The following is a 24,952-nucleotide window of genomic DNA, read 5'->3' on the forward strand; positions in this document are numbered from 1 at the left end:
GACCCAGGATCTACAGGAAACTCATGCTTTTCTGGACTTGTAGTAGGCGACTAGGTGGGATACTCAAAGGCATCCCAAGTGACTCCAAATGCCTAGGTTTATGCAGAAGAAATGAGTCTTTAGTTGATCAGAATCACTCTTTTGACCACCCTCAATTCATTTGCCCACATATGGCTATCCTGTGCTCTTTCTGATTCTCTGTGGTGATCAAGATACCTTTGGGACTGGCAGATATGACTCAAGGTTGATGGGACACTTTCTGGACCGTTAACTGGAGGCCAGACAGTATGGCTTGGGGCATCCCATGTGAAGGAATATGGGTCAGGTTCTGTTGCCTGTATTCTTTTTGAGGGCAAAATCTTGGAAAAATATGGATGATATTTGACTAAATGCCTCAATATTAATAGATTCCTTTAATTAATAGCCTCCTTTGCTTATTTTTTCTCCCTTTGAGCCAGTCATTGCCATGAAGCTGCTAGATGGAGATGGCCAAAGAAAGAGCAAGGGGGGAGGATGAAGGAGAGCCGTGACCGCTGTGCTGGGAAGGCGGGATGCAGCCCAGCAGCTGCCAGGAGCTGCTCTGCTGCTTTTCGGAGCCTCAGACCCTCATACTCATAGGAATGGAGACCATGGCATTCCTGAACCTGACCTGAGGAAGGGATCTCCTCCTTTGGGTCATATTTCCTACACATGGGAGGAAGGTGACTTCTGGCACTGATCTTCAAAAGGATGGGGGGAAGATACAGAGAGAAGTGAGAAATGAGTGTTTCAGGAGAAGGGGGAAAAGCAAAAGAAAAAATGTCAGAGGGGCGGCTAAGATATGTGAAGATGGCCATAGCAGTTGTGACAGTTACCCCCTTGGAGTAAGACAACAGAGTAAGCTACTGTGGAGAGAGCAGACTGATACTCTGAGACTGCTTTCTCAACCACCTGAATTCTAGTCAACTCTCTCTGCTGTAGCATTTTCCCATCCAGTTTCCTTTTTTTTTTTTTTTTGTTTTATATCAGTGGTATTTTATGACAGGCATCGGCAAAGTCACAGTTTCCTCTTCACCTCATCCGACCAAGTTTTCTTTGAGCGAAGCGTTGCCTTGCCAAGGGCAAGGCTTGGAAGTGGTGAGAGGATGCAACGATTCCCCCCTGTGGCCGCTGGCTGCATGCCCTTGGTGCGTCACGCCACTCCACGGCCATGCTGCTCGGCGGCTGCATTGCTCCTGCTGCTCAATTGTGAATCCTCTCAGTGGGGATCCTCGGTAGTTACTGACACTGGACAAGACATCTCAAAGGACTTAGGGGTCTCGTTGCCAAGTGGAAACCTGACTTAGGCAATTAGGAATGGGCTCCATGGAGTGACATTCCTAACTGCAGTGATGGGCCGTTTACTGAAGTTGAAAAATAACTGTAGTGCATTAAAGAGACAGGGGAGCATGTAAGAGGAGTAACACTGGAAGACAGTAGAATATCCCAGGACAGCACTGGCACTGCTCACAGTCCTGAATGAGGAAAGGATGAAGATGAGCTCCTGGAAAAACAGACATACGCAGTAGAACAAAATAGACAGCATCCTTCACACTCAGCCTCCCAATTTGTTCAGCCTCTAATATGTTACTTTACGAACAATCAAGACAAACACTTTTTTTTCCTTTTTCCTTTTTTTTTTTTAAAATAACAATCCAGAAGTTGCTTTTTAAATTCAGCTGTAAAAAGAAGTCTGAGAGGGAGCTCCCAGCTTTACTCAAATTGGAGAAAAACCAGAACACTCACCATTCCAGCCACAGAAACACAAACAGTTCACAGTAACTCATGAATGAGCTAAACATGCCAGTGAAACAAGAATATAAAGTAAGTTTAGTCACGGTGATTCATTGTACTGTTATGTGTCTTTTTCTCTAAGACCCCTGCACACTTTATAGTCATTGTGCCTTAGGGGTAAGCATCATCTTATTTTCACCTTTGACTGCACTGTCAGGCTCTGTATAAGAACTGGTTGCCCTCAGCCTAGATTATAGTCAGTGGAAAGATACAGGCTCTTGCTGCTGTGATTCAGCAGTTTGATGTTTTCATGTCTACTTTAAGATGAAGTCATTCACTCTCATTGGTTATTTCCCTCCAGTAACTATAAAGGGTGTCTAGAGTATTTGAGGTAAGAAATTTGTATCTATGTTGTCGATACCTCAACTGAAGCTAACACCTGCTTTGGTACTTTGTAGATGTCTGTATCACATAGGATGGGTATCACCTTAGTAGTGCTTTTGTTTGGTTATCCTTTGCTGCAGTTGTGAGGGTTGGTCATCCTTTGGCAGCATTAGGCTCCACCCTGCACCCACACTCCCTTTTGTGAGGGCCTGGAGCCCTGGGGGCTGAGAGAAGCACCAGCCAAGGAGGCTTTGGTGAAATGTAAGCCATCTGAACATGACCCCTCATGGGCCTGGCAAAATCACGAGGGCATTAGAAGCTATGACTAATCCAGGTTTGATCTGATTTGCCGTCTGGGCTCTGGCATGGAGCTGTTACACTGGTGGCAATACTCTCTGGATTTGGAGACCACTGCAGTATCTAGTGTGGCCAAGGAGAATGACCATGGCAGAAGAGACTTGCTACAACTTTGCACCTACAGACATGCCTGCTCCTGTTGATATTTGGCTTTTATTCAAATGGTGCCTGCTAGCCTTTCCCTGGCGTGCCACTGAAAGGCTGGCTGACAAAAACTGAGGTTGCTGGGTACCAAGCACGCTGAGTCTATCACATCAGTCTGAAAGACTGTCATTTGAACTTTCCTGATCCCTGGTATCTCATCCCTTGACATACCCAGAGAACAAACCCTATCACTAAATGGTTCCCTAACCTCTCAGAAAGGGTTTTAGTGACTAGTACTAAAATACCTAGTGAATAATCATGACAATACTTTGACAGCTTCGAGTCCCTCCTCTCTAAGGACTTAAAAGCACTTCACAAATGTGCAGGGACTCAGACTGTCTCCGATAAGGTCCTGCATCCTGTGGTAAGAAATGAACCACCTTATTCTATTTTCCAGGTGACATCCCTAATGATCAGAAAACAACTCAAGCTCTGTCGATATTATAAGAACGTTTGTTGTTTTATTCTTTTTGGTGGGTACAAAAACCACAGTTTCTTACACAGAACAAGATTATAAATAATATCTGTAACATGAGTGACCCGTAGTCTCTTTTGATTCTACACTGCAGACTGATGACGTACTCTAAACATTTTATCATTTTGCTTCTTGTATTAGACAGATGCAAATCTGTGGAACACGGAATGATGGAACAGAATGAAGGTAACAGCAAACAAGAGGATGACCAACAGCTTTTATAAAAAAAAAGTCTCTGAATTTTATTACAGTGATGACATTTTATATCAATTATTGCAATGAATTGTTCCCTAAGATGGTTAGAAAAAAGAATTGTGTTGTCCTCTACCGAATTTACATCAGTTAAAAAGCAAGCATGTTTCAATATTCCTCTTTTTTCAAAGAAAATGTAAATAATTTCTTTATTTGTTCACAGGATTTACATATTTATTATTTTCTTATCACAGTTTAGTGATTAATTTCTACAGCTGAACAGCTGAGTATTGTTCCATTGTACATATTGATGTTCTGGAGACACAGGTTAGCATGTTCATTGACTTCTATAGCTATTTTTCTCTCTTTGTCAAGACAAAGACCAAAATGTTGTCCTTTCTGAGCATGTTCTTCACAGTTTAATGCGCTAAATTGGCAAGTCTTATTAGTTTTAAGTCCACTCGAGTGAAATTTGTTGCTGTTAATACACCCTTCCCAGCCCCCTCCCCCCAACAAAACTAAATTATGAATTTTCCTGATATAAAATCTGAGTTTGGGTTTCCGAGCTGAGCTCATGCACACATTGTTGCTGATGATGTCTGGCGCATTTGGACGTACTTCCCTTTCTCAGCCAAATTATTAGTTCATCAATGACACTCCCATGTCGTTACAGTCTGTGCTGTGTTCCCATCAGTCACCAACACAGTTTGATTAAGGCACTCAATTATTTTTTTGGTTTTTATGGTAGGTCCGATGCAATTACAGCCAATCCTGAACTTTGTCTAATTGCAGTTCCAGTATGCACGGCCTTCGGGCAGTCGGGAGTCAATACGCGTCCGTTTTCTCCCACACTCCCTGTGATGGATAATCTGGCTTTGTTTCTTATGGCTTCAGAAAAGGTAAGCTAGGTTTGAAAAAAAAGGAGAAAAGAGGAAAGTGTTACAATGTTTCTGTCCTTCAACAAACCTGGACACAGCAAACACCAAAATATCAAATTTTAGACATCTGCATTTTTTCATGTTAACATTAAATATAATAATAGTAATCATCATAAATATAATATGTAGCATTTAAGTCTACTAGCGGAAAAAAGACTAGCAATTCTGAGGGTAAATTTCATTACAATAAATCATTATTGATTTAAATATAAAATCCAAATTTGATCAAGAAATTAACAGAAGAGGCAATATCTTCCTCTAAACTGCTTCAAACTACATTTATATACAGTGAAAAGAGAATCAAGACCTTTTATGAGCCTGAAAGCATTACCATCTGTGAATAAAGTCATGCACAGGTGTTTATAGGTTTAGACTTTCAACTAGGAATGTCAAGATAAAATATAACTACTGAAAATTGTTTATAAATTGCAATAGCTATATCAGCTATCTTTGTGATAATTCCATGGATCAAATCTAAAGAAATTATTATTTCTTTTCACAGTGCACAAATTTAGTATCAGTAAATCTGAGAACTGTCCTCAAATCTCTTTTCATATATATATTTTCCTACAATTAGAGAAGGTGGGAACTTTCAAAGGAAATGTACTTTACAATTTTCTATACAATTTTCTATAGTTTTCTACGTTAGGTCTAAATTTTCCACAAGAAGGTTTACATTTTTGTTATCTCAAAATCTCTACTTTCAGGTAAATCAAAACAAAATATCTTGTTTAGGGACTAATTGACTCAAGCAAAAAATTTGGATTTGTTAAAAAAAAAAAAATGTAGTTATGCCATCTATCTTTAGTCATCCAAAAATCAGTAACCTAATCTAAAAGAGCTCTCTCATGTGATGATAGAAAAAGCCAAGATGACTAGTTTAGACTAAATGATTTCCAGATGACTAAAATTAGGGGAGGCGTCTAAGGTCAACCAATGTAGCAAGGACACTTGAAACAATAGGCACCCAAACTATGCTGGGTTGAAACAGATCTCAAAGATACCATGTTAAGATATTAATTAGTGGGGAAGCCTGATTTCTAGTCAGCAGAAGCTATAGTCTATGCAACTAACCCATGTAATTGGTGTGCAGGGATGCAATCTGAAACACCAATTGGAAAAAGAGAGACAGAAGGGTGCATTCACATAGGAGCAAAGGGATGACCAACATCATAAAAATCATTTTATTTGCCTGTATTTTATTACTGATCTCTGCATTTAGAACTTTGTCCCTCTGAGCCCAGTTTCTCCTTCCGAGGTAGCAGTGAAATCCTGAGCTGGTGTTTGATATGCTGAAGTTAATTTTATATATGGCTGAAGTTAATTTTATATATGAGAGTGTGTGTATAGGGATGAGGGAGATTCCTTAAAACTCCCAAACGTTTCCACTGCTTCTGGGTGCATTTCTGTGAAAATGCACCAGTCTAATATTGCATTGCTATCAGTAGCTCCTTCAGAAAAGAGCTCTCTAAAGTACAGCTGCTGTTGTGGCACAGTCGGAGCTTGGATGTAAAAGCAACTTTCCAAATCAATTACCCTGAAAACCTCAGCCCTCACAAGCAGCCAAATTCAGGAAAAGGCCTCAGCTTACAGAGGGTGTTACAGCATTCCCCTTACGCTGAAAAACCTTGGCTCTGATAATCATCAATTGCAATGTCCAAAGTCACCCTTTGAACAGTTTCCCTGCTGCCACAGTACTCTGTGACAGGGACTGTTACCAAACATACCTTGACCTAATTCAACAGCTAGATATAAAAAGAGAGAGAGGTAATGAGGGAGTGGGGACCTGGGCCCATACAGTACCAAGAATCTCAACTACTCCCCAGCAGCAAATAAAAATCCATGCATTTGCAAAGCACAGACACAATGCAATGTGGTGTAGCTCCACATAGTGCATGTCCAGAGTCCCATTGCAAATGGATGTCGAGGACTGGTAACTGCCTGCAGAAATACACAGAACATGTTTTGGTCAATGGCAAGAAAAAACAACGGTGCTTTAGTTTTGGGGAGGGATGAGAGTCCAAACCAGATCAGAATGCAAACGTGGGTGGAAAAGGGACAGCTTAGCTATGTGCTAAACTTCCCAGAAAGTCATCATTATATACCACCATCTCTCCATCACTTTGATCAGCTATCTGTTCATGGCCATTCAGGGTTTGCCACTGGGAAATCTGAGAAAGAACTCAGATTTATATGGGATATACGAATTATGCGTAACTGTGGTTTTGTAGCTCAGTCTACATAGCTTTCTGGCCATTGACAACACACTCAGTACAGAAAGACAGTAAAAAGGGATCCACCTAAAAAAAAAAATCAAATGAGAATAACAAACAATTTTTCAGCAGCCTTCCACAGAATAACAGAAAAAGCTGCAATAAAACAACTCCCCTCTTCTCACGGCAGAGATTAACAGTAACTCAGCAACGCACCACGGAAACAACCCAGACAGTTAACAAAGCCAGGAGAAGCAGGTCAAACTTGTACTTGGGAAGGTGCCATAAAGCCAAGTAACCAGGTAAGCTTCCGTGTTATATTTTAAACTACGCTATAGGTAATAAGCCAGGCTAATACTCTGCTTAACTGTGCTGTTACAATTTCAGATTTATGGCCTGGCTGCAGAAACAGTTTTAGGAGAGGCTGGGATGAGAGGGAAAAGTCTTGGTATTTACTCTGAATATTACCCAAATTGTGAAAGTCTCTGTGTGGTAAGCGAATGCAGTTAATAGTGATAATGTATTTTAAAATTTTTCATTAGTTTTGATTAAATTAGTTGTGGAATTGATCACGTGAAAACACTGACTGCTCTGTTCCTATTGGGAAACGGTAATTTAAGAAACTGGTATCTATATAATACAAATATCCTAGCCTGTGTGGGTTCTTTTGTTGTTCAGACTCCTCGAGCACCTGGGACACATGGAGGTATCTTTGGCACAAGATGAACTCTTAATGAATTTTTCTATCTTGAATATGAAATTGGAAGTATACAAGTCAAAATAAGTGCATTACACATTTACTGAGCCATCCTGTAGCACTTCACCTTTTTTGTAATTAATTTCATAATTTTTTCATTGCTTTTTGTAGTTTTGTAATTAATTTTGTTAATTATAAACAACAGCATGGGATGGGAGAGCAAGAGAAGGCAGCTGAAGGCAGCTGAACTGGAAGCTGGTTCATGAGCTTCATGGCCCACTGAGGCGGCCACGGAGAGGCGGTGGTGGTGGCTGGCTGGATACTGGGACAATCCCTTCGAAAGCCTATGGGTTTGGGGTGAGGAACTCAGTAGGGCTTTTCCCTAGGGCAGCTGGAGAGAAGGCTGTTAGGCTCCGCACTGTTCTCACGGCATCAGCTCAACTAGTGTACTAAGGGCTTAGTACTGATACACGAAAATGGAAAACTGCTGCCCAGTTTGGACAGGGAAGAGGAAGGGATTGTTTTCCCTCATTAAAGCAAACTTCCTTCCCTGCCTTCGGCAGACGCAATAGCCTGTCATCCCTTCTGAATGTCTTTATCCCACGTGTACAGACTAGTCCTTTATCATACAGACTAGTCCTTTACAATATAGACTAGTCCACACATACAGACTAGTCCTACATTTTCATTTTCTGCTGTCTCACAGGCAGGTGAATTTCCCTGAGGCAACTCACTTTTGACTGGATTAAACTAAAAGAAAAAACATGGTGATGAATATTAGTTGTCAAGTGGGTTATTTAAGGTATTTTACATTAGTTTAAAACATATACTATTAAAACTATTTGATGTTAGCTTAAAAAGTCAGCATGTCGGTTACTCATGCAGGTTAGAACCGCCAAGCATCTTTCCATATTAGCAAGTTTTAGTCCCAATACGATCCCTTTACTCCTTGGATAAATAAACATATCAAAGGTTTTGAAATGCATAAGACAGACATATGTCTGCAGAAATATGTGTAACCAGTGTTGCGGGCTCTGTTCTGCTGCCAGCTAACAGGGGTTTATGACTAGCATGTGTACGAACAGACGGCATAGTCACCCTGTACAGAGCATGGCACACAGGTAACCCCTCGCTGCCTGTGTGCCTAGGGATGGCCAAGTATTGCCAGGAGAGGATGGCTGGACCTTGGCAGTCTTCCACATATAAGCATACGCATTTTTATAAGAAGTTCACACGCTGAAATTTCTCAGGTAAATATTACAGCAAATAAGTAGAATGAAGAATTTCAGAAGTCTATAAATATTTGCTCGAAATCCTAGTTATTTCTATTTTTCTGTGAATTTTTAAATGTCTGCGCCCTAAAATGTTTTTAAGAGATTATCAGAAGTTTTGACTGACCGAAACATGAATTTTCAATAAAATAAAATGCAACGTGGACATTTTTTGTGTATTTTTTCCTATAAGAATTCATCTCTGTGTTGCAACAGGTTCCACAAAATCCAAACTTTAGAGAAAGGTACTTATGATCTTTCCTTAAAAAATGAAACTCCGTTAGCCCTAATTTTTATTTCAAGAAAACAGTAAGGCTAAAATAAATTCTCCAATTGTAATCATAGTGTTTGCTGCACTGGAATCACAGAGCTGGGTGGGAACTCAGAGGATTGTCAAGTCATGCCATGTTTAGCATGCTAAGCCAGTTTGGGGCAGGTCAGTATTTGAATGAAAGCTTTGGTTTTTTGTTTGCTTTCTTTAAGACTATGGTTTGGATGCATTGCACCCTGTAAACTTCATAAGGAATAAGTTTTCTGAGACTCTTACTTTTATACCAGCCTGGGGACACTCTCAGTTGTGGGCACATCACTAAAGAATTTAAAGGAAAAATATCTCTTCATTTGCATTTTGCACAATTACTTGCACAGGATTATTTCTTTTTAAGACCCTTATTACTGACAGTAGGTGGTGAACTTGGGAGATTAATATTAGCATCTGGAAGTCCCGATTCCCAGTTCACAGTAATGAACACTGGCCTATACTCTTGGAGTCCCCCTGACACCTACTATGCCTCACATTTTCACTAGTGAACAAAGTGCACAGCTAAGACTGTTTTTTTTACATGGGGAAATTATGCAGCTCTGTTACAATTAAAATATACCTAGGGTCATGACTCCTTGTACAACAGGGAACAAAAGAAAACTGCACACAACAGTATGTTTGGGATAGTTTCCCAGCCAGTGTATGCCAAGCCCCCTCCCTCGCCCCCCCGAGAACCCACCTATTCCTTGCAGCGCTCCAGCTATCATGCTCAAACACCATTCTCTGCTCACTCTGTGTTTGCTCTGTACTGTATGGTTCGGTATTGTACCGGCTGTGCCTTTAGACTGTAAGCTCCTCGGGACAGGGACCTGTTATGTGTTTGGCACACTTCACCTATTGTGCAGCGCCGTGTACTCCAGCGCTATATAAATAATAAATAAAAAATAGTAATTGTATCTCCAGTTGTTTCCTCCAAAAATTTTTCTAGGTGGCAACGTAAAAATTATATTCTTCATCTCCTTTCCCTAAATTTTTGTTTCTTCCACTATAGGGATGGCTCAGTGATTTCAGGAAAATGTACCTCAAGCTTTTTGTTAACAGAAGAGACATGTGGCTTGCTATTTGCAAGGGCAAGGGAGCTCTAGGTAGCACGAAAGGGCAGGGTCCTAGCTGCACCTTCACTTATAAAGCAGCCAGTATAGCTTGGGAGCTATGTAAAAGTTATATTTAGAAGCTCAATTTGCTGTTACGTGCCATTTCCAAAGGTCAGAGAGTTGATTTGACTAATGATTAGTTGGCAAGATACTCACTGCACGGATGAGAAAAAGTACATTAGTAAACCATCCCTGCATGCCTACTCAGGGGAACTACGCAGGATGCAGCTCGGCAACATCAGCGGTTCACTCTCCAAAATCACTGCGTGAACATCTAAAATACACTAGTCCTGAGCTAGGTAAGGGGGTGCATTACTGAAAGCTGAGGACAATAATCAAGGTCTATTCACTGGTTAGTGACTTTTTGCAGTTACTATAGTGGGCAAAGGTTGACCTGAAGCAGGATATTGTGAAAAAAATGCCACACAATTAGCATAAAACATGTATCAAAGGGAGGGTGAAGGAATAGGGTGGGGAGGAGGGAGAGAAGGTAAAACAACATTTAAGACTTCTTGTAACGGTGCCTTGCCTTCTGTTAGGTTAACTATGGTTCAGTGACGTCGCCTATCCTAAATCTTGATTATAACGAAGTCCCAGTTAGGGCCAACATCGAATAATAAAGGCTTACAGCAATTTGTTACTAGTAGAGTGCAAACCTTTAGGAAAACAGACTGGCCAATCAAGTAATTAAACACTGGCCCTCTGAATATATATTTTATGATTTCAAATAATTGTCATCTCCCAACTGATTCGACAACATTGAGTTGTTAAAAATGTATTTTTTATGTTAAAAATTCCTTGCAATGCAGATGTCTATTAGCAACATAGAATAGTATACTGTACATCTGCAGCCAAAAAAACTGAACCACTTTGCACTGAAGTTTTCCAAAATATAAAGCTCTGTTCAGAAGCAAGCACCACTAGACAGACATGTCACAACACTGCGTTACAAGATGCATCACCCACTCACTGTAGTAGGCCCTAAGTCCTACCCCTAAATTTTAATACTTTCGGTTCCATATACGTTGTAACCTTCTCTATAAGTTGCTAAATTCTGGGTATTCTGCGAGGAAGTTGGGTTAAAAGTCTGTGCACTCTTTGCCACCTTCATTCGTTTCGCCTCTGCCCTGGACTTGTAACAGAACTCTATCAAAGCCACCAGCATTGCCAAGCCCAAGCCTCCAACCAGAATGTAGAAGACTCCAGCAACGTTGCTGAGACTCAAGGCACTCGTCTTGTCCTGGGGAAAGAGAAGCGACACAGTTAACCCCGGAAACCAGACCCCCCAGGAGCACAAGCTACACATTAAAATATTGGAAATAGAAATAAATAACGATGTTTAGCTGAAATTAAATGGCAGTTGTTTACACAAAATTTGACCTATCTGGATCTATAAAATGTATTTTAAGCCCCTAATTTTCCTGGTCGGCATAAAAAATATTGTAAGTATATTGCCAACATATCAGGATGTCATTGCTTGCTTACTGCAAAGCATTACTTCCACTAAGTGGAGAATTAAACAATGACACGTCTAGCTCTCTTTAGGGGACATTTTAGCACTGATACAAAACTGCATTTACATAAAACTCTTTAAAAGCTTAGAAATCCATTTACATCAGACAAGACTCTGCTTGATCTTTACGAAAACAGTAATTGTACTTGTGGTAGGCATTGCTGTTAATTTAAAAGATCCAGACTGAGTTTCTGATACTTAAACAACAGGTGAAAATAACATGTGAGGCTTAAGTTATTTCTTTGAACAAACACTTCCTTTGAAAGTGCACACTGTACCATACACATCATGATATATTTGCCTCTTACCGATTATTGTATTTTGTTTTCATTTTATTAAAGATACAGTTCTGGAACATGCCCATGGACTACTAAGGCTCAGTAATAGCACCATTTTAAATAGAAATTTCTGAAATCTTACACATTATTCGTAATTTAGACAACAATGAGAAGTTTCTTTAGCAAATTATTAAATATGCATCATTTTATAAATGATCACCTTCTTGGACGTACTGTAGTAAATAACTGTTCTACATTTCTCTATACTTCACTGCTTAGTTATGAATCATATTTTTTGATTTGAAATCTATGTGCATTTTTAGCACAGTTCTCAAGGAACTCTCAGGATTGACTTTCATATACATCGTGTGCCTTAAGATACTTATAAAGCTTTATTCTTACGCAGACTATATAATCTTTACCTAAAGTACGGAGAGTACTTAACTTCCAATTGTAATCTCTACGAAATTTTAACTTACGAAGAATGCAAAACATTTGCATGTTTAATTTAAAGAGGCACTATTTATTGTGTAATCAGTAGATTAGCACAGTAACAATTCCCATGTAAGTATAGAGGTGTTTGGTGCTTATAGCTGGGTTCTGCTTTGTCCGTCTCTTTTTAGCTGGCTAAGAGGACTCTGAATATATTGGAGCTGACTCTGTTCCTCTGGTGGTGATTGCTAACATGGTGCTTGCAAACAAGGAGAAGGCAGGACTGAGAAAGACCTGACCTAACACAGGTGGTTTGAGGCTTTCTCAGCTGTCATTTACAGGTACTCTGCCACCCTCTTAACTGCTTTTCACTCCTTTTTCCAAAGCACTTGCTAGAAAAAGCAAAATGTGTTGGAAGCTTGTTTCCCAGGTTAATTTTACCCACTATCCAGCAGGGTAACTGTCAGGGCACGCAGGCAGCAAGCAGTCACTGCCTGTCACGCTTTCCTTTTAGCTTTGGACAGCACAGGCTGGCACGGAGACAGGCACGGTGAAGAAATTTCAGACTCCCCGAATACAGGGGCTGGCACTGACTGTGGTGCTTCCCAGCCATCAGAAAAGCTGATGTGTTTGTCCACAAATAGAGAGAAATAGAGAAGGCACCACTCCCTGGAGCTGTCAGGATTACTGTTTGGGAATGGACTAGGGTAAACACTGGAAGCTGTAGAAAGCTATTAATTATCGAAGCCTTTCACTTCAAAGCTCAAGTTAAGTCTTCCTTGGCTTCTCAAGGAGCCTTCCCAAAGGGAGCCAGGCACAGCCACCCTGGGCAGCGATGAAAGGCAATCCTTCCCACTAGTGTTTCCCCTTTTCAGAAAATCGCTGAGGGAGGCCAGCTCCGAAAGGAGAAGGCGTGAAGGGACATTTCCTAAGTAGTCAATGGGGAAAGTCCACCCCCCCTAGGAAGGAAGGAAACAACTAAACCAACCTGCCTCCCCCAAAACCAAAAAACTGCCTTGTAACTCTTCAACAGGTGCCCTGAATACGCAGGATGATGTTTGGTGATTTATATCAGTGAAGACTTTAAAAAGCAATAGTGCTTCTTTAAATTAAAGTGTGACCCCCCTCAAGATGGGGCGAAGCTGATTCGTTCTGTGTCTACAGCTGCTTATTTTATTACTAAGTCATTTTGTTTATTACTTCCTTTACTGCTTTGTGAACACAATAGTAGGTCCCGAACTGCAGCGACTGACCTTACTTCCAGAGTCCTTGGGTCCACATTCACCTTTATCGTACCACCATTTGTTTTTCAGCTTGTCTAAGACGCCTGCCTCACTGAGTTTCAAAACGGCAAGGTTTACAGGAGTTCTTCACGTGGAAAATAACATAAATAACATTATATATGTTATTTTATGTTATTCAAGTAAAACTACATAGAATCGCATTGCAAAGTGACAGAGCAGAGGCCACAGTGGGTGCTATGTCATGTACTGTTGGCCCAGGTTTAGAGACAGACATATGACCGGGACCTGCTCCATCGCTTTAGGTAACAGGCACATACTGCTGGGGAAGATTTGTAAATAAATAGTATGCAATTACTGTGAACCCAAAACTATTGGCTTAGACATATTAACAACATACGCTTCAGAGACATATATAATACAACTGGATATACGACTTAAGAAACATATTCATTTGTGTTCCTTGCTTTCAATCTATTTTTAGTTTGTATGCATACAAACTAATAATACGGCTTGGCTATAGGTATTTCATTTACTGCCCTCAAAATTATCCTGGCAAGAGAACGGAGATGCTTCATGTAGTTTGCTGCTCATAACCACTTGGCACAGACCTGTAATCAGGAGGTCTGCATGCAGAGAACTTAGGGGGAGAGCTGCGATGCCCTTATCCTCAGCTAAGAAGAACATGACGGTCAATCTTTCATATTCATTGCCTGTTTCAACATTCTTTTCAAATTCAAAGTTCTTCCTTAAATCTCACTTATCCACATAAGTCTTTCAAAGGTCCCAGGCTGATGATAAATTACTACTTGGAATGCCTTCTCTTACTAGTGGTATTTGCTGTGGGTGATGGAACAGAGTTTCATATTGAGATGAAACCTAATTTGATGCCTCAAAGTCATGAACTGCTATGGGTTTACACTGAAGTTACTTAAACTCAGTGAATAATCTCAGACTATTATGGTAATGCCCCACTTCATGCAGTTGTACCAGTTAATTCTCTAAAAACCTATGAAATGATTAACAGGCTTATTTTATCTACTTTCCACTTTGAATCATTGACTGTCCACCTCTTAATGTGGTAGGCATATGGGTATCTATTTATGTGCAGGTGTGCATGAAAATACAATATATATCAGAGAAGGAGGTAGATAAAGAGAAATGGCATGTGATAGATAGCCTTCTGGTGATGTTATATGACATAGGACCTGTGTGTGCCAGCAGATTCCTATGGGAAAATTTATCTCTTATTATACACCATAATCCATGCATTGCTAAAGTGTTAACTCATGAATCCAAGTCTTAATAAATAAATAACCAGTGCAAGCATTAATTAGTATAGTGTAATTGAACCTACTAAAATAGTTACTATGAAAGAGAAAAGGGGCTTGTTGCACTCTATAACTGGTTTAACTGGAAATCCCCACATGCTTATGTATTAATATATTTGTGCATGTGCCAGTGAGAAGCTGGGAGGGGGCACAGCCAGGACAGCTGACCCAAACTGGCCAAAGGGACATTCCATACCATGTGACGTCATGCTCAGTACATAAACTGGGGAAAGCTGGCCGGGGGGGCCGCTGCTCGGGGACTGGCTGGGCATTGGTCGGTGGGTGGTGAGCAATTGTACTGTGCATCACTTGCTTTGTGTATTCTTTTATCATTATTACTATTATTATTATTTTCCCTTCCTTTTCTGTCCTATTAAACTGTCTTTATCTCAACCCATGAATTTTACTCTTTTTTTTTCCCCGATTCTCTCCCCATCCCACTGTGGGGGGAGGTGTGGTGTGAGTGAACAGCTGTGCGGTGTTTAGCTGCCTGCCGGGTTAAACCACAACAGCATGTTTGTATATATATATTTAATACAGAAATAACAGCTCCTGAACCTCATATGCTACTCTTAGCTTTAGGGATCCTGTCTTTTCATACATTCTGATTGCTCTTTGCATATATATATAAAGGGGGGGATGCGCCTCACCTCAGTTCTTTCACCCATAAGTTATGCCCCAAGCTTTGGCTGCCTTTCTAGGCCTCCCTGCAGTTAAGGGAAAAAGATAGATACCTCCAAAAGGTGGGCTTAGATACCAGTTTTAACAAAGGATGAAGCATGCTGTTGAGATGCCCATCTCTTTTCATTTACTACTGAGAAAGCCTTGGTGCCTCGGAGAAATGACAGTTTTTGACAGCTACAGTTGGGTGAGAGGATTCCCAGGTACTCTCAAGTGACCCCTTTAAGTAAAGGAAATGCTTCATCCACTTTCCAAATCCCACACATTTAATTCATATGGAAGACTCTGCTTCTAGAACAGAAAATGCCTACTATTTCTTGATCTTTTCCAGCATTCAAACTTACATTTTGTCTTCCGGCTTCCTGGCAGCAGGCTGTGCAGGTTGATAGTGGAATATGAGAGTCCCACAGCTGTGAAATGAGTGGGTAGCAGTTTGGGATGCTGGCAAGTTGCCTGTCAATATGATCCTCTGTTTGCTTCTAGTACAAGTGCGAAATAATTATTATTTGGATAGCTGTCATCTGTAACATGTCATGCATTGGCACTGAGCCACACTTCAGTGCTCCTAAATCCCAGCAGTGCAATGGGGCTGTTTATGACAAAGATAAGGGACATCCAGGTACTGTTCTCACATGGAAAATCAGAAGCCTGTGGAGTTGTTGCAGATTAAACTGATTAAAGTGATAATTAGGACTTGATATGAACTATCAAGACCAGCAGCAAGCCGGGACAAGTCAGAAAACAGATGTCTCCCAGTTGTTTGCTTGTTTGTTCAGCACTAACAGTTTAGGTATATAAAGCCTGATACAGGCAGGGATTTTTCCTTCTTTGCAGCTGTAGTTCCTTTAATGTCATCCTTTCTGCATTATCTCTGTGAGGAAGCTCTCGGGTTTTCCTTTGGGAAAAGCAATCAATTTCACGCTTAAAATTGCCACGCTATCCTCAATATATAACTGAACGCAATGGCAATGGCCAGCATAGATGAGGCAATTCCCACTTTTCACTGAAATACAGCCAGCGATGTGTCCGAGGCCAGGCGCTTGTTTCTCCATTCCACTATTTCTGATGAAACACTTTCTGAATCAAGGCGCTGCACAAGCTTGGGGAAACCTGTCCTCTGCCCCTCACTTTCTCGCCTGCCCTAGCAAGGCCGTGTGAATGAGACATCACATGTCCTTTACATCTCACCTCAGACAGTCCTAGCTGTGATGAGGGAGAAGCACTCTGAGCTAAATTTAAAATTAAATTTAAAAATATTTTAAATCTATTTAAATTTTAAAATATTTTACACTTTCAGAACAGGATTTTTGTCCCACTTTAGATCAGCCAGCTGCGATGGGAAATGTATATGGTCCAATACGAGAAGCCCAGGCTGAGGGGCTGCAGAGTGGAAAAGGAAGATTTTTTCTTACGCTTTTCAGAATAGCAACATATATACCTGTTTGCAATTACAGTAAGTGATTGCAGGTGTAGTGAATTTTCATGTATTTTAGGCTTTGTTTTGTTTGTTTTTTTTCATTTTAGTAGGAGATTTTCAACAGCTCCCATGGGAGATGAATGCCCAGATCACCTTGGCTTTCAGGGCAAGTCGCTTACCTAGGCATCTTTCCTTTCTTTCAAAATATCCTTTCCAAGTAAGCATCATTTTGACCATGTCAGTCATGAACTCAAGAGACTACAACTTGTTACTACACTGCTTGCACAATCAGTTGGTGAATAGTCCCACTGATATTAAAGGGGGCAGAAACTAAAAATCAGTATGGTCTGCTGTACATGAGCAAGAACAATGTACTTAAGTCATATACAGAGGATAAATCCAGCATTTAGAATTAAATTTCCCATCAAGTTCAGTCTTGTATACTTAATATTACAATGGAAAATGACTATAGATGTGGGGTTTTTTCAAGTTGTTTAGTGATTCCTGAATTACTAATGTTGGGCTAAATCTTCACCTAGAGTAAACTGGAAGAGTTTGTGAAAATCAGTGTAGTTCTTCCAATGTACAGCTGCCAAGAATCTCCCTTGTCATATATAAACAGGATCCATCTGCCTCAAATTCATGTAAGGATAATATATGAGAAATAATAACTAAAATTACCCTTTATATATGAAGAAAAATTTGTCCCATGTAGCCACAGTGCAAAACTGTTGTGTGACAGCACAGGACACCCTGTTCTTCACCCACATGCTGAAGTCAGTGGTGGTGCAGCCCGACCTGGGCACAGGGACGCTGGTTTTCCCCCTTTTCATCATGTTCTCAGCACTTCTACCTCCTCTTTCAGCTTCTTACTCATTTCCTCCTATCCTGTCATCAATCACTTGCTGTTGAAAGGGCTGGTTTTTAAGAGCCTCTGGCTGGATCTTGTGCCAGCAACATCAGCAAAATCACAGTGCTTTAAAACGGCATTAATGAAGTTCTGAGTTAGTTGTGTTCAGGACAACGAATGGGCAATTATAGCATTTAAATTACAATACTGAGCGATTCTGCAACCAATACAGAATTTTGGTAGACAGGGATTTTAAAAATGCAATCACAAGTATGCTTTAGGAGCATTTTCATTACCCACTCATGGCAGAGCCATTAATTAAGTGCAAGGTCAGTCTCATCCTGAATGAAAAAGAAGGGCCACTGTGTTCTCCTAAGTGCTGCCAGCAGAGACTGGAGGAGAGCTCCATCATCACAGCTTCCTTCCACTCACACTTTTATAAAAACAATGGAGCAGAGTGGCAGAAACTGTGTTTAAATACTTCCCCATGCATCACATGAAATTATGATGGCATACAGTTAAGATCTGAGGTAATACTTTCAAAAGCACTCAAACGACTTGGAGACCTCAGTTTTATCTTCAAACATGACTTAGTTACTGAGGTCACTAAACCACAGCTGGTTCACACAGGGCAGCTCTCCAAACTGTCTTTCTGAATTTTGGAAGATTGTTCCTTAAAGGGAACAATAAATGGGGAGGCTAGAGATGACCTTTATGAGCACAGAATGGAGGTAGGAGGAATCTTGTTTCACAGGAGCAACACAAACCTTTGGAGAACTGCTGAGCTCTCATGAAACTCCCCGATTTCTATAGGCCTCTGTACTATCATGAAGGGTTATTCTGGGTCTAGACTCTCATATTCTGACTAGTGCATCTCAAATAGTAACAGCACAGTTATCAGTCAAGTCTCAGGTGCTGTATTCTTTCAGGAAAAGAGGATGTTCTTATTCTCGTGCACGACAGTAGGAAGCCCTGTAATTTGGACTGGAGCTGCTAACAAAGCTCAGGGTTTGTTCTTTTTAAATTCGTACAATGAAAAGAAGTATTAGCTAGAGATGCTTAAGAGCTTAGTTCAGGACTTGTTGGTAGCTGTCCGGTTTACAACAAACAGTGCATGGTGTCCTGGTTATTCCACTAATGATAAAATTAAAATATTTAGAGCTCCATTAATTCTGTAGAAAGGGTCTTATTGACTTCAATTGATCAGATCCTACAAGACTGTTCCTGAACAAGGAAATGGATTTTGTAGATGACAAATGGCTAACTAACACTTTGGAGAGTCAGAGTAGCTGTAGTTTAAAAAACAAGACCAGATGCTGCTGCAATGCAGAATTTGAGAGGCATGGTAATGCCCGCTCATCTCCATGATGAGCCTGGTCCTACTGAACGTGGGCAGTGCAGGCGCACGATAGACCTGGGGCTTCCCAGGAGCACTGGTACTGCCTACTCACTCAGCTGTGCCTGGGAAAAAGTATGGCAAGAAACAGGCCTGAGGTCAGATGAATGCTCCTGGCAGGCTGTATATAGTCCTAGGACCACAGGCTGAGCTCCAGCATGTCCTCCATCCTTTGCTAATGCTGCCTTGCCCGCGATATTTTCTATTGCATCCTGAACTGCTTGTGTCACCTATTGTTCATTTCCATCAGCAATGTGTTCCTTCCTCCCTCCTGCATTCACAGATCTTCCCTGTTTCTCCATGGACCGCACTCCTTGCCTTTCTTTTCTACTTTTTCCCCCCACTCCTTTTTCTGTCACTTGCCATCACACCAAACTTGCTCCTTCAGCACTCCAGACATTTCCCTGGTGAAGCCCTGCCTGTCCCTTTGCCATGAGCTGCTTCCCCTTTCCTGCTTTGTGACTCAAAGCACCAGTGGCTGATAATCAGGGAAAGTAAGTGAAAAGCATCCTTAGTTTGCTACCTAGCTTTTATCTCACCTTTCAACCACAGCAGGTTTGAGAGGAGTAAAGAAGATGGAGGTATTTTAATGATGTGACTCCCTGCCTGTGACATTTAAAAAAAATTAAATAAACACCCCTCCCCCAGTAATGCAAAAGTTCAGGCTTGGGTGGAGCATATAATAGTAGCAACATGGGAGATTTATGGTTCACTTGTCAACTTTCTCACAAGAAGTTGGTGTCTGCTCCACTTGCAGGTAAGTGCTATCAGGTCTAATACGCCTAAGCACTTTGGAAGAGAAAATAGAGACCATTTTTGAAACTGTGACTGCTGGCGAGCAGAGCGGTGGGGGGAAAATAGGTAGAGCAGCAGGATCAAAGGCAAAGTGAAGAGGATTAGGAGACCAGTTCTGGGTGAGTGCGGAACAGCCCAAGGGATGGTCCCTGAGGCCAGGACACAGCATGAAAGAGCAGGAGGACTAAAGAAGGAGAGAAAATAGTAAGAAAATATATATATGTAGGCAACTGTAAAGAAAGCTACATAAACTGTGTATGACAAATCAGCCAAATTTAATCATCTATATCTGACTAGCTCTGTGCCTGCACAGTTACCTGTGCAGCATTCTCTTATATATTGTTCACACACAAGCACATAAATATTATTACATGCTGCCTGCCACGGAAGGGGTATTTTTAATATCTTCATCCTCCCGCACTTCACCATCTTCCACTTCCACATCTTTGCTTCTTTTCAGCACAAGGCAGCTTCCCGAAAGGAAGCTGTGAGTAGGCAAGGAAGTAGTGGCACCGGCCATATGGAAGATATGGAAATGCAGGAAAAATAAGAAGCTGTCATCACCTCAGCCTAAAATTCAGCCTAAAATTCCTGTCTCATAAATTCTGGTAAATTCTGCCTAGGGAACCACCATGGATTTCAGTTTGCTGGTAAGATATCAGGAAATGTCAGCGTGAAGATATTTTAGCTGAAATTTGTCCTCCTAGTTTGGATACTCATGTGAAAGTTGTAATTTGTACCAGTATTGTCTCTGTCAATAGTGCATCCCTGTGCCTGGACCATGCATTAGATTACTGCTAGGAGGCAGTCACACTGATTTTCAACCTTTTCCTCTACTGTCACTGAAAAATATTTTGGGTAGTACCATATAGGAGAAAAAAAGTCAGAGCTGGTATTTGCTCCTGAAGGTTTCAAATTGCTTGTTCACAAGAGCAAGCTTGGAAAAGGCTCATCATGATTCCAGAAGATGCAGGTTTCTGAAAACTGGTGATAGATCTCACAGCAGAGACTGTTTACGAGTTGCCCTTGGGGCGTTAAGCAAATGCAAATATTTTTGCTTTGACAGTAATTGCATACACCTAGATTTCAACTGCAGGCACCAGCAGTGCTGTGCTACTGGTGAAGCTGTTTTGTCGCAGGTAAAACCCCAGCAGATGCACCAATTACTTTTCATACTGTTTACCCGCTTTTGGTGACATTGAGGCTAACCTTGGAGTCACCTCCCCCGCTGCCACATTCTCCTTTGTCGTACCACCATTTGTTTTTCAATTTGTCCAAGAGGCCTTGTTCATTCAGTTTTAAAACTGCGAGGTTAACAGCATTTCTTGAAACGATAAAACATATTTTGTAAGAAACTGCACAGCTGTTAAGATGTTAGAAGGAATGAGGACTTAAGCTGTTTATAAGCTTGATCCACACACTAAATAAACCTCTCATTTCCATACTTCAAAGGCCTTGGCAGCACAAATAATTGTGGTTATTTTCAAATGTGAAAAATGTGTTTCCAGTGTAGAAATGATTTTCAGAATGGCTTGGATTTTAACAAGAAAATTCTATCAACCAACCATAACTATTGTTGCAAAATGATGATAAAACTCTGCCTGGAATTATAAACGATTTACACAGATTTATTTGAATCCATATTTAGAATATGTTTAGTGTGGGCCCAGGATGATTTTTCAAGCAGATGGGAAAATGTATTCCCATATACTAAAGAGGCAAGATCCAGACAGCCTATGCTAGACGCTGCCAGTCACTGTGTCACATACAGTTTTGACATGTGAGAGTGATCCCACACAAGCCATGGGCTAAGGCTCCAGAAACAGGCAGTGTGAGGTAGAGCTGAAGAGGAGCGCTAACAGCTTGCACGCCAACTACAATGCTGTCTAGAGCCAGTCAATAGAAAACAATGCACAAAGAGGTGCCGGGAGTCCTGCCTGTCTGAAGCTTCATCACCTGTTGTAGGCACATCCGTACATTTGGGATGCAGGGTCTAGAGTCCTGCTCCCTTTGCACAGCAGAAGCTTAGCTAAAAAGCAAGACCTGGGGTCTAGCTTAGTGCCATGACTCCAGGGACTGCCCTGCTATCCTGGGAGAGCACCCTGTCTCCCAGTCCAAAGGGCACCTGTGGTGTGGGGGAGAAAGGCGGAGGTGGAGGGCATCCTCTCTGGGGAAACCTGGGGACAGTGCAGCCAAGCAGAAGCTCAAGCGCTGGGAAGACCAAACCCAGCCCATTTGCCGGGTGCTGAGATACCATCAGTTAGTCGGGACGTCCAGAGGACTTTTCCCTGGAGGGTTTATACATGTTATGCTACCACTGGATGAAAGATGAATCCTGCATTACTAGCAGCACGGTGGCATAGGCACAACAGACTGAAAGGGCTCCATGATGCCCGGTGTCCTCTATCTCATGTTTAGTGCTCTTTTTTCGGGTGAGAGAAGTACCTTAGAGAGACTTTGGATCTGTGCAGGCAGAGGTGGGTTGCTGACACGAAGGCTAAAGCAGAGAATCGCTGCTTCCATACAAACCCAAATGTAAGGCACCTGGATTTATGATAGGAACTACAGTCACCACTATATGACATTTTAAAATCAGTTGATAACTAATCTGCCAAGGCATTTATGCAGCCTTCATCACCTCCTGAGGAACCTTTGTACTTGTTTAAGTGTATGACTTCCTATCTTTATTACTAAGAGCCTCAACAGTCACATATCCTAATGGTACACAACTACATCAATATTTATTCATAATAATAAACTTTTCTCTTCCTCTTTTCACGTTCAGAGGTCCCCAGTGCATCCATGCCTTTCAGACATGTACACTGATTCTGGTGGGTGTCTGCCCAGGCTTGCTAGCAGATGTGCAGAGGCATGTGGAGCAGTAGCATCATATCCTTGAAGCACCATTCATCTCCAAAGAGAGAGAAGTATCTGTGAGGTGCCAGTAGCTTAACTACTGCTCTTCAGGGACAATATGCAGTTGAGAAAGATGGAGCTTCTCTCTCTCTGAATTTGTTTAATGCTGTCAAGATCTGTCTGTCAGGGCTGAGTGGGATTTGGCAAGAGCTATGTCTGTCAATGGCATCTTCCCCTCTTCAATTATGAGAGGATGCAACACCTTCAAAGCACGCGGAGAAGGGTTGGGGAAGAGAGATCCTGAAGGAAGAAGATGGCAGGGCTCCATCAGATCTTATGGCACCACAAGCCACTGGGGCTTGTGATTCACCCTCTCTAGAGGCGGCTGGTCTCTGGTCCCTGGGGATCCCTTCTGATCTTAGAATGGAAATTTTTTTCTCATTCATTAGGAGAGATACGTTCCTGGCAAACAGGTACAGACAACGGTATTTCACAGCTTATGGAGCACTCCTTACAACATTGACCCTGTTTGTGGGACGAATGTCAGCTTTAGGACAAACCTTCACTGTCTGGTAACAGCTTTTCATATAGCTCCTGCTGGAACCGAAGGAGGTTTTGCTGGCTGGTCATGAAGTTTGGAAACTGCTTGTGTGTAGATCTGACTTTATCTAGCTTCACTGTAGTTACATTTATATGAGATTTTCAATACAGATAAAGTAACTGCTTGTCTGTCCCTGAAAGTGAAAATGAGAACTGTAGGCTGTAGTGGGAGTGATAACAGACTGCTCTTTGTGGATAAAACTTTAAGGGGAATTTAGCAGCCAGGCTGACAAATGTGATTTTGCCTAAGTGCTCTAATTATGGTTCACACTCCAGAGGGAGAGGAGAAATCACAAAATAGGAATGAAATTGTTCATTTGTCCCTTTTGTTCTTGGAAGCAATTGCTTTTGAACCAGTCATATTTTCTACAGATTTTTTCCTGCTCAGCTTTTAGTTACAAAGCTTATGCTTTTGGCCTCTTTGCCTCATTCAGAAAGGTAACTGTGTGGCCAGCCTTGCCACTTTACAGCCAAATTTCCAGTACACTAAATGTAAATTTTATGTTTGTAAGGACATCGGCACTGAGTCATAGATGAAAGATAATCCTAGAAACACTATTGCTTTGATGCTGAGCAACATTACTTATTCTGAAAATGGCTTAGATACATAGCTTGAGCCTGCTGTCTATGAAGTCAATGTTAAACCCCCTCCCTTCAAAAGGAACCAAACCAAGGTCTAATTTAATGCTGCTTTGTCTAGTTGTCACACTGGATAGCAGTAACATAAACAGCTGCTTTGACAGTGCTACAGATGCGGGCAGGAGTGATCAGTCCTATGAAAAATGAAATGTATCTCAAGGAATATCACTAATTCTCAATTCAACAAGCCACTTAAGCACAGTCTTATTTTAAAGCAGATGGGAAGCCCTATCAATCAGTCTATCCGTAAAAGCATCTTCATACTATTTCCTCTAAGCTGTAGTCTCTCAAGTATGAACACTAAAACCCATTGAATTAGACAAAGTCCTTATGCTAAAATCCTTAGAAAGCTTTTTTTCAATCTTTATCTTATCTATCTTGGGTGAAGATGCTACCTGATAACTTACAACTTTTCTTTCAAGCTTTTCAAGTTTATGTCTTCTTAGACCTTTTATCTGGATATTCTAAGATGAATAAAAAACAACTAGGCCATTTTTTAAACAACTAATGTAAGTTTTCATGTTTAATTTCTATGTTGAAGGGAAAGAGCTTTCTCTCTTGCCAAATGTTTGAAATTATCTTTCAAAGCATTAAAGATTATCAAGGAAAATTTTCCCACAGTAATTTAGAGAACCTGCAGCTGGTTGATAGTAATCCTAGAGTAATAAATAAATAAATGAAACCCATTCATGAGAGGGTTATTTAGCTCGGTTATTAGCCATATCCATAGACAGTTTCACAGCACAATAGAGAAATGGAAATAAAAAGGATGAAGAAGTAAATGTGGATTTAAGCTGCAATCATTGCTCTGAAATTAAACTGTATTGTTTATAAATGTAGCACATTATTGTCCTCTCATGTCTAGTAGGCCATATAAAACCAGGTTAGTTTCACACTGCTTTCTCTGTTGCTTTGTTATCCAGGTCCACCTCAACATGTGGAAATAAATAATTTCCTTCTAGTCAGCAAAACACAGAGAACCCTTTGCTCAACACTGCTGTATCTCCCACAGAAATGTTATAACTGAGATCCTGATAGGTGCAATGGTGATTACATTGAAAATTATAGACCTGAGACCTCAGAG

The 24,952-nt window shown here is 41.0% G+C and overlaps 1 protein-coding gene across 5 annotated transcripts in view; it reads right to left on the reverse strand.

Moving 5' to 3' along the window:
* Positions 1-3,072: 3,072 nt before the first annotated feature.
* The window catches only part of GRIA4 (glutamate ionotropic receptor AMPA type subunit 4), a 258,437-nt gene continuing 236,557 nt past the window's right edge, over positions 3,073-24,952 (reverse strand). Inside the window, exons 14-16 of one of the 5 annotated variants that reach the window (XM_076328209.1) lie at positions 13,316-13,430; positions 10,945-11,079; positions 3,073-4,208 (exon numbers count right to left, since the gene is read on the reverse strand). In XM_076328209.1, coding sequence (XP_076184324.1) covers positions 4,044-4,208; positions 10,945-11,079; positions 13,316-13,430 — 415 coding nt within the window. In that variant the 3' untranslated portion in view covers positions 3,073-4,043. Of the gene's footprint in view, positions 4,209-10,831; positions 11,080-13,315; positions 13,431-20,982; positions 21,098-24,952 lie in introns of those variants that run through there. The other 4 variants (XM_076328210.1, XM_076328211.1, XM_076328212.1 and 1 more) reach the window with 4 other exon arrangements.

Source organism: Aptenodytes patagonicus, chromosome 1 (assembly GCF_965638725.1).
Source record: "Aptenodytes patagonicus chromosome 1, bAptPat1.pri.cur, whole genome shotgun sequence".
Taxonomy (NCBI): domain Eukaryota; kingdom Metazoa; phylum Chordata; class Aves; order Sphenisciformes; family Spheniscidae; genus Aptenodytes; species Aptenodytes patagonicus.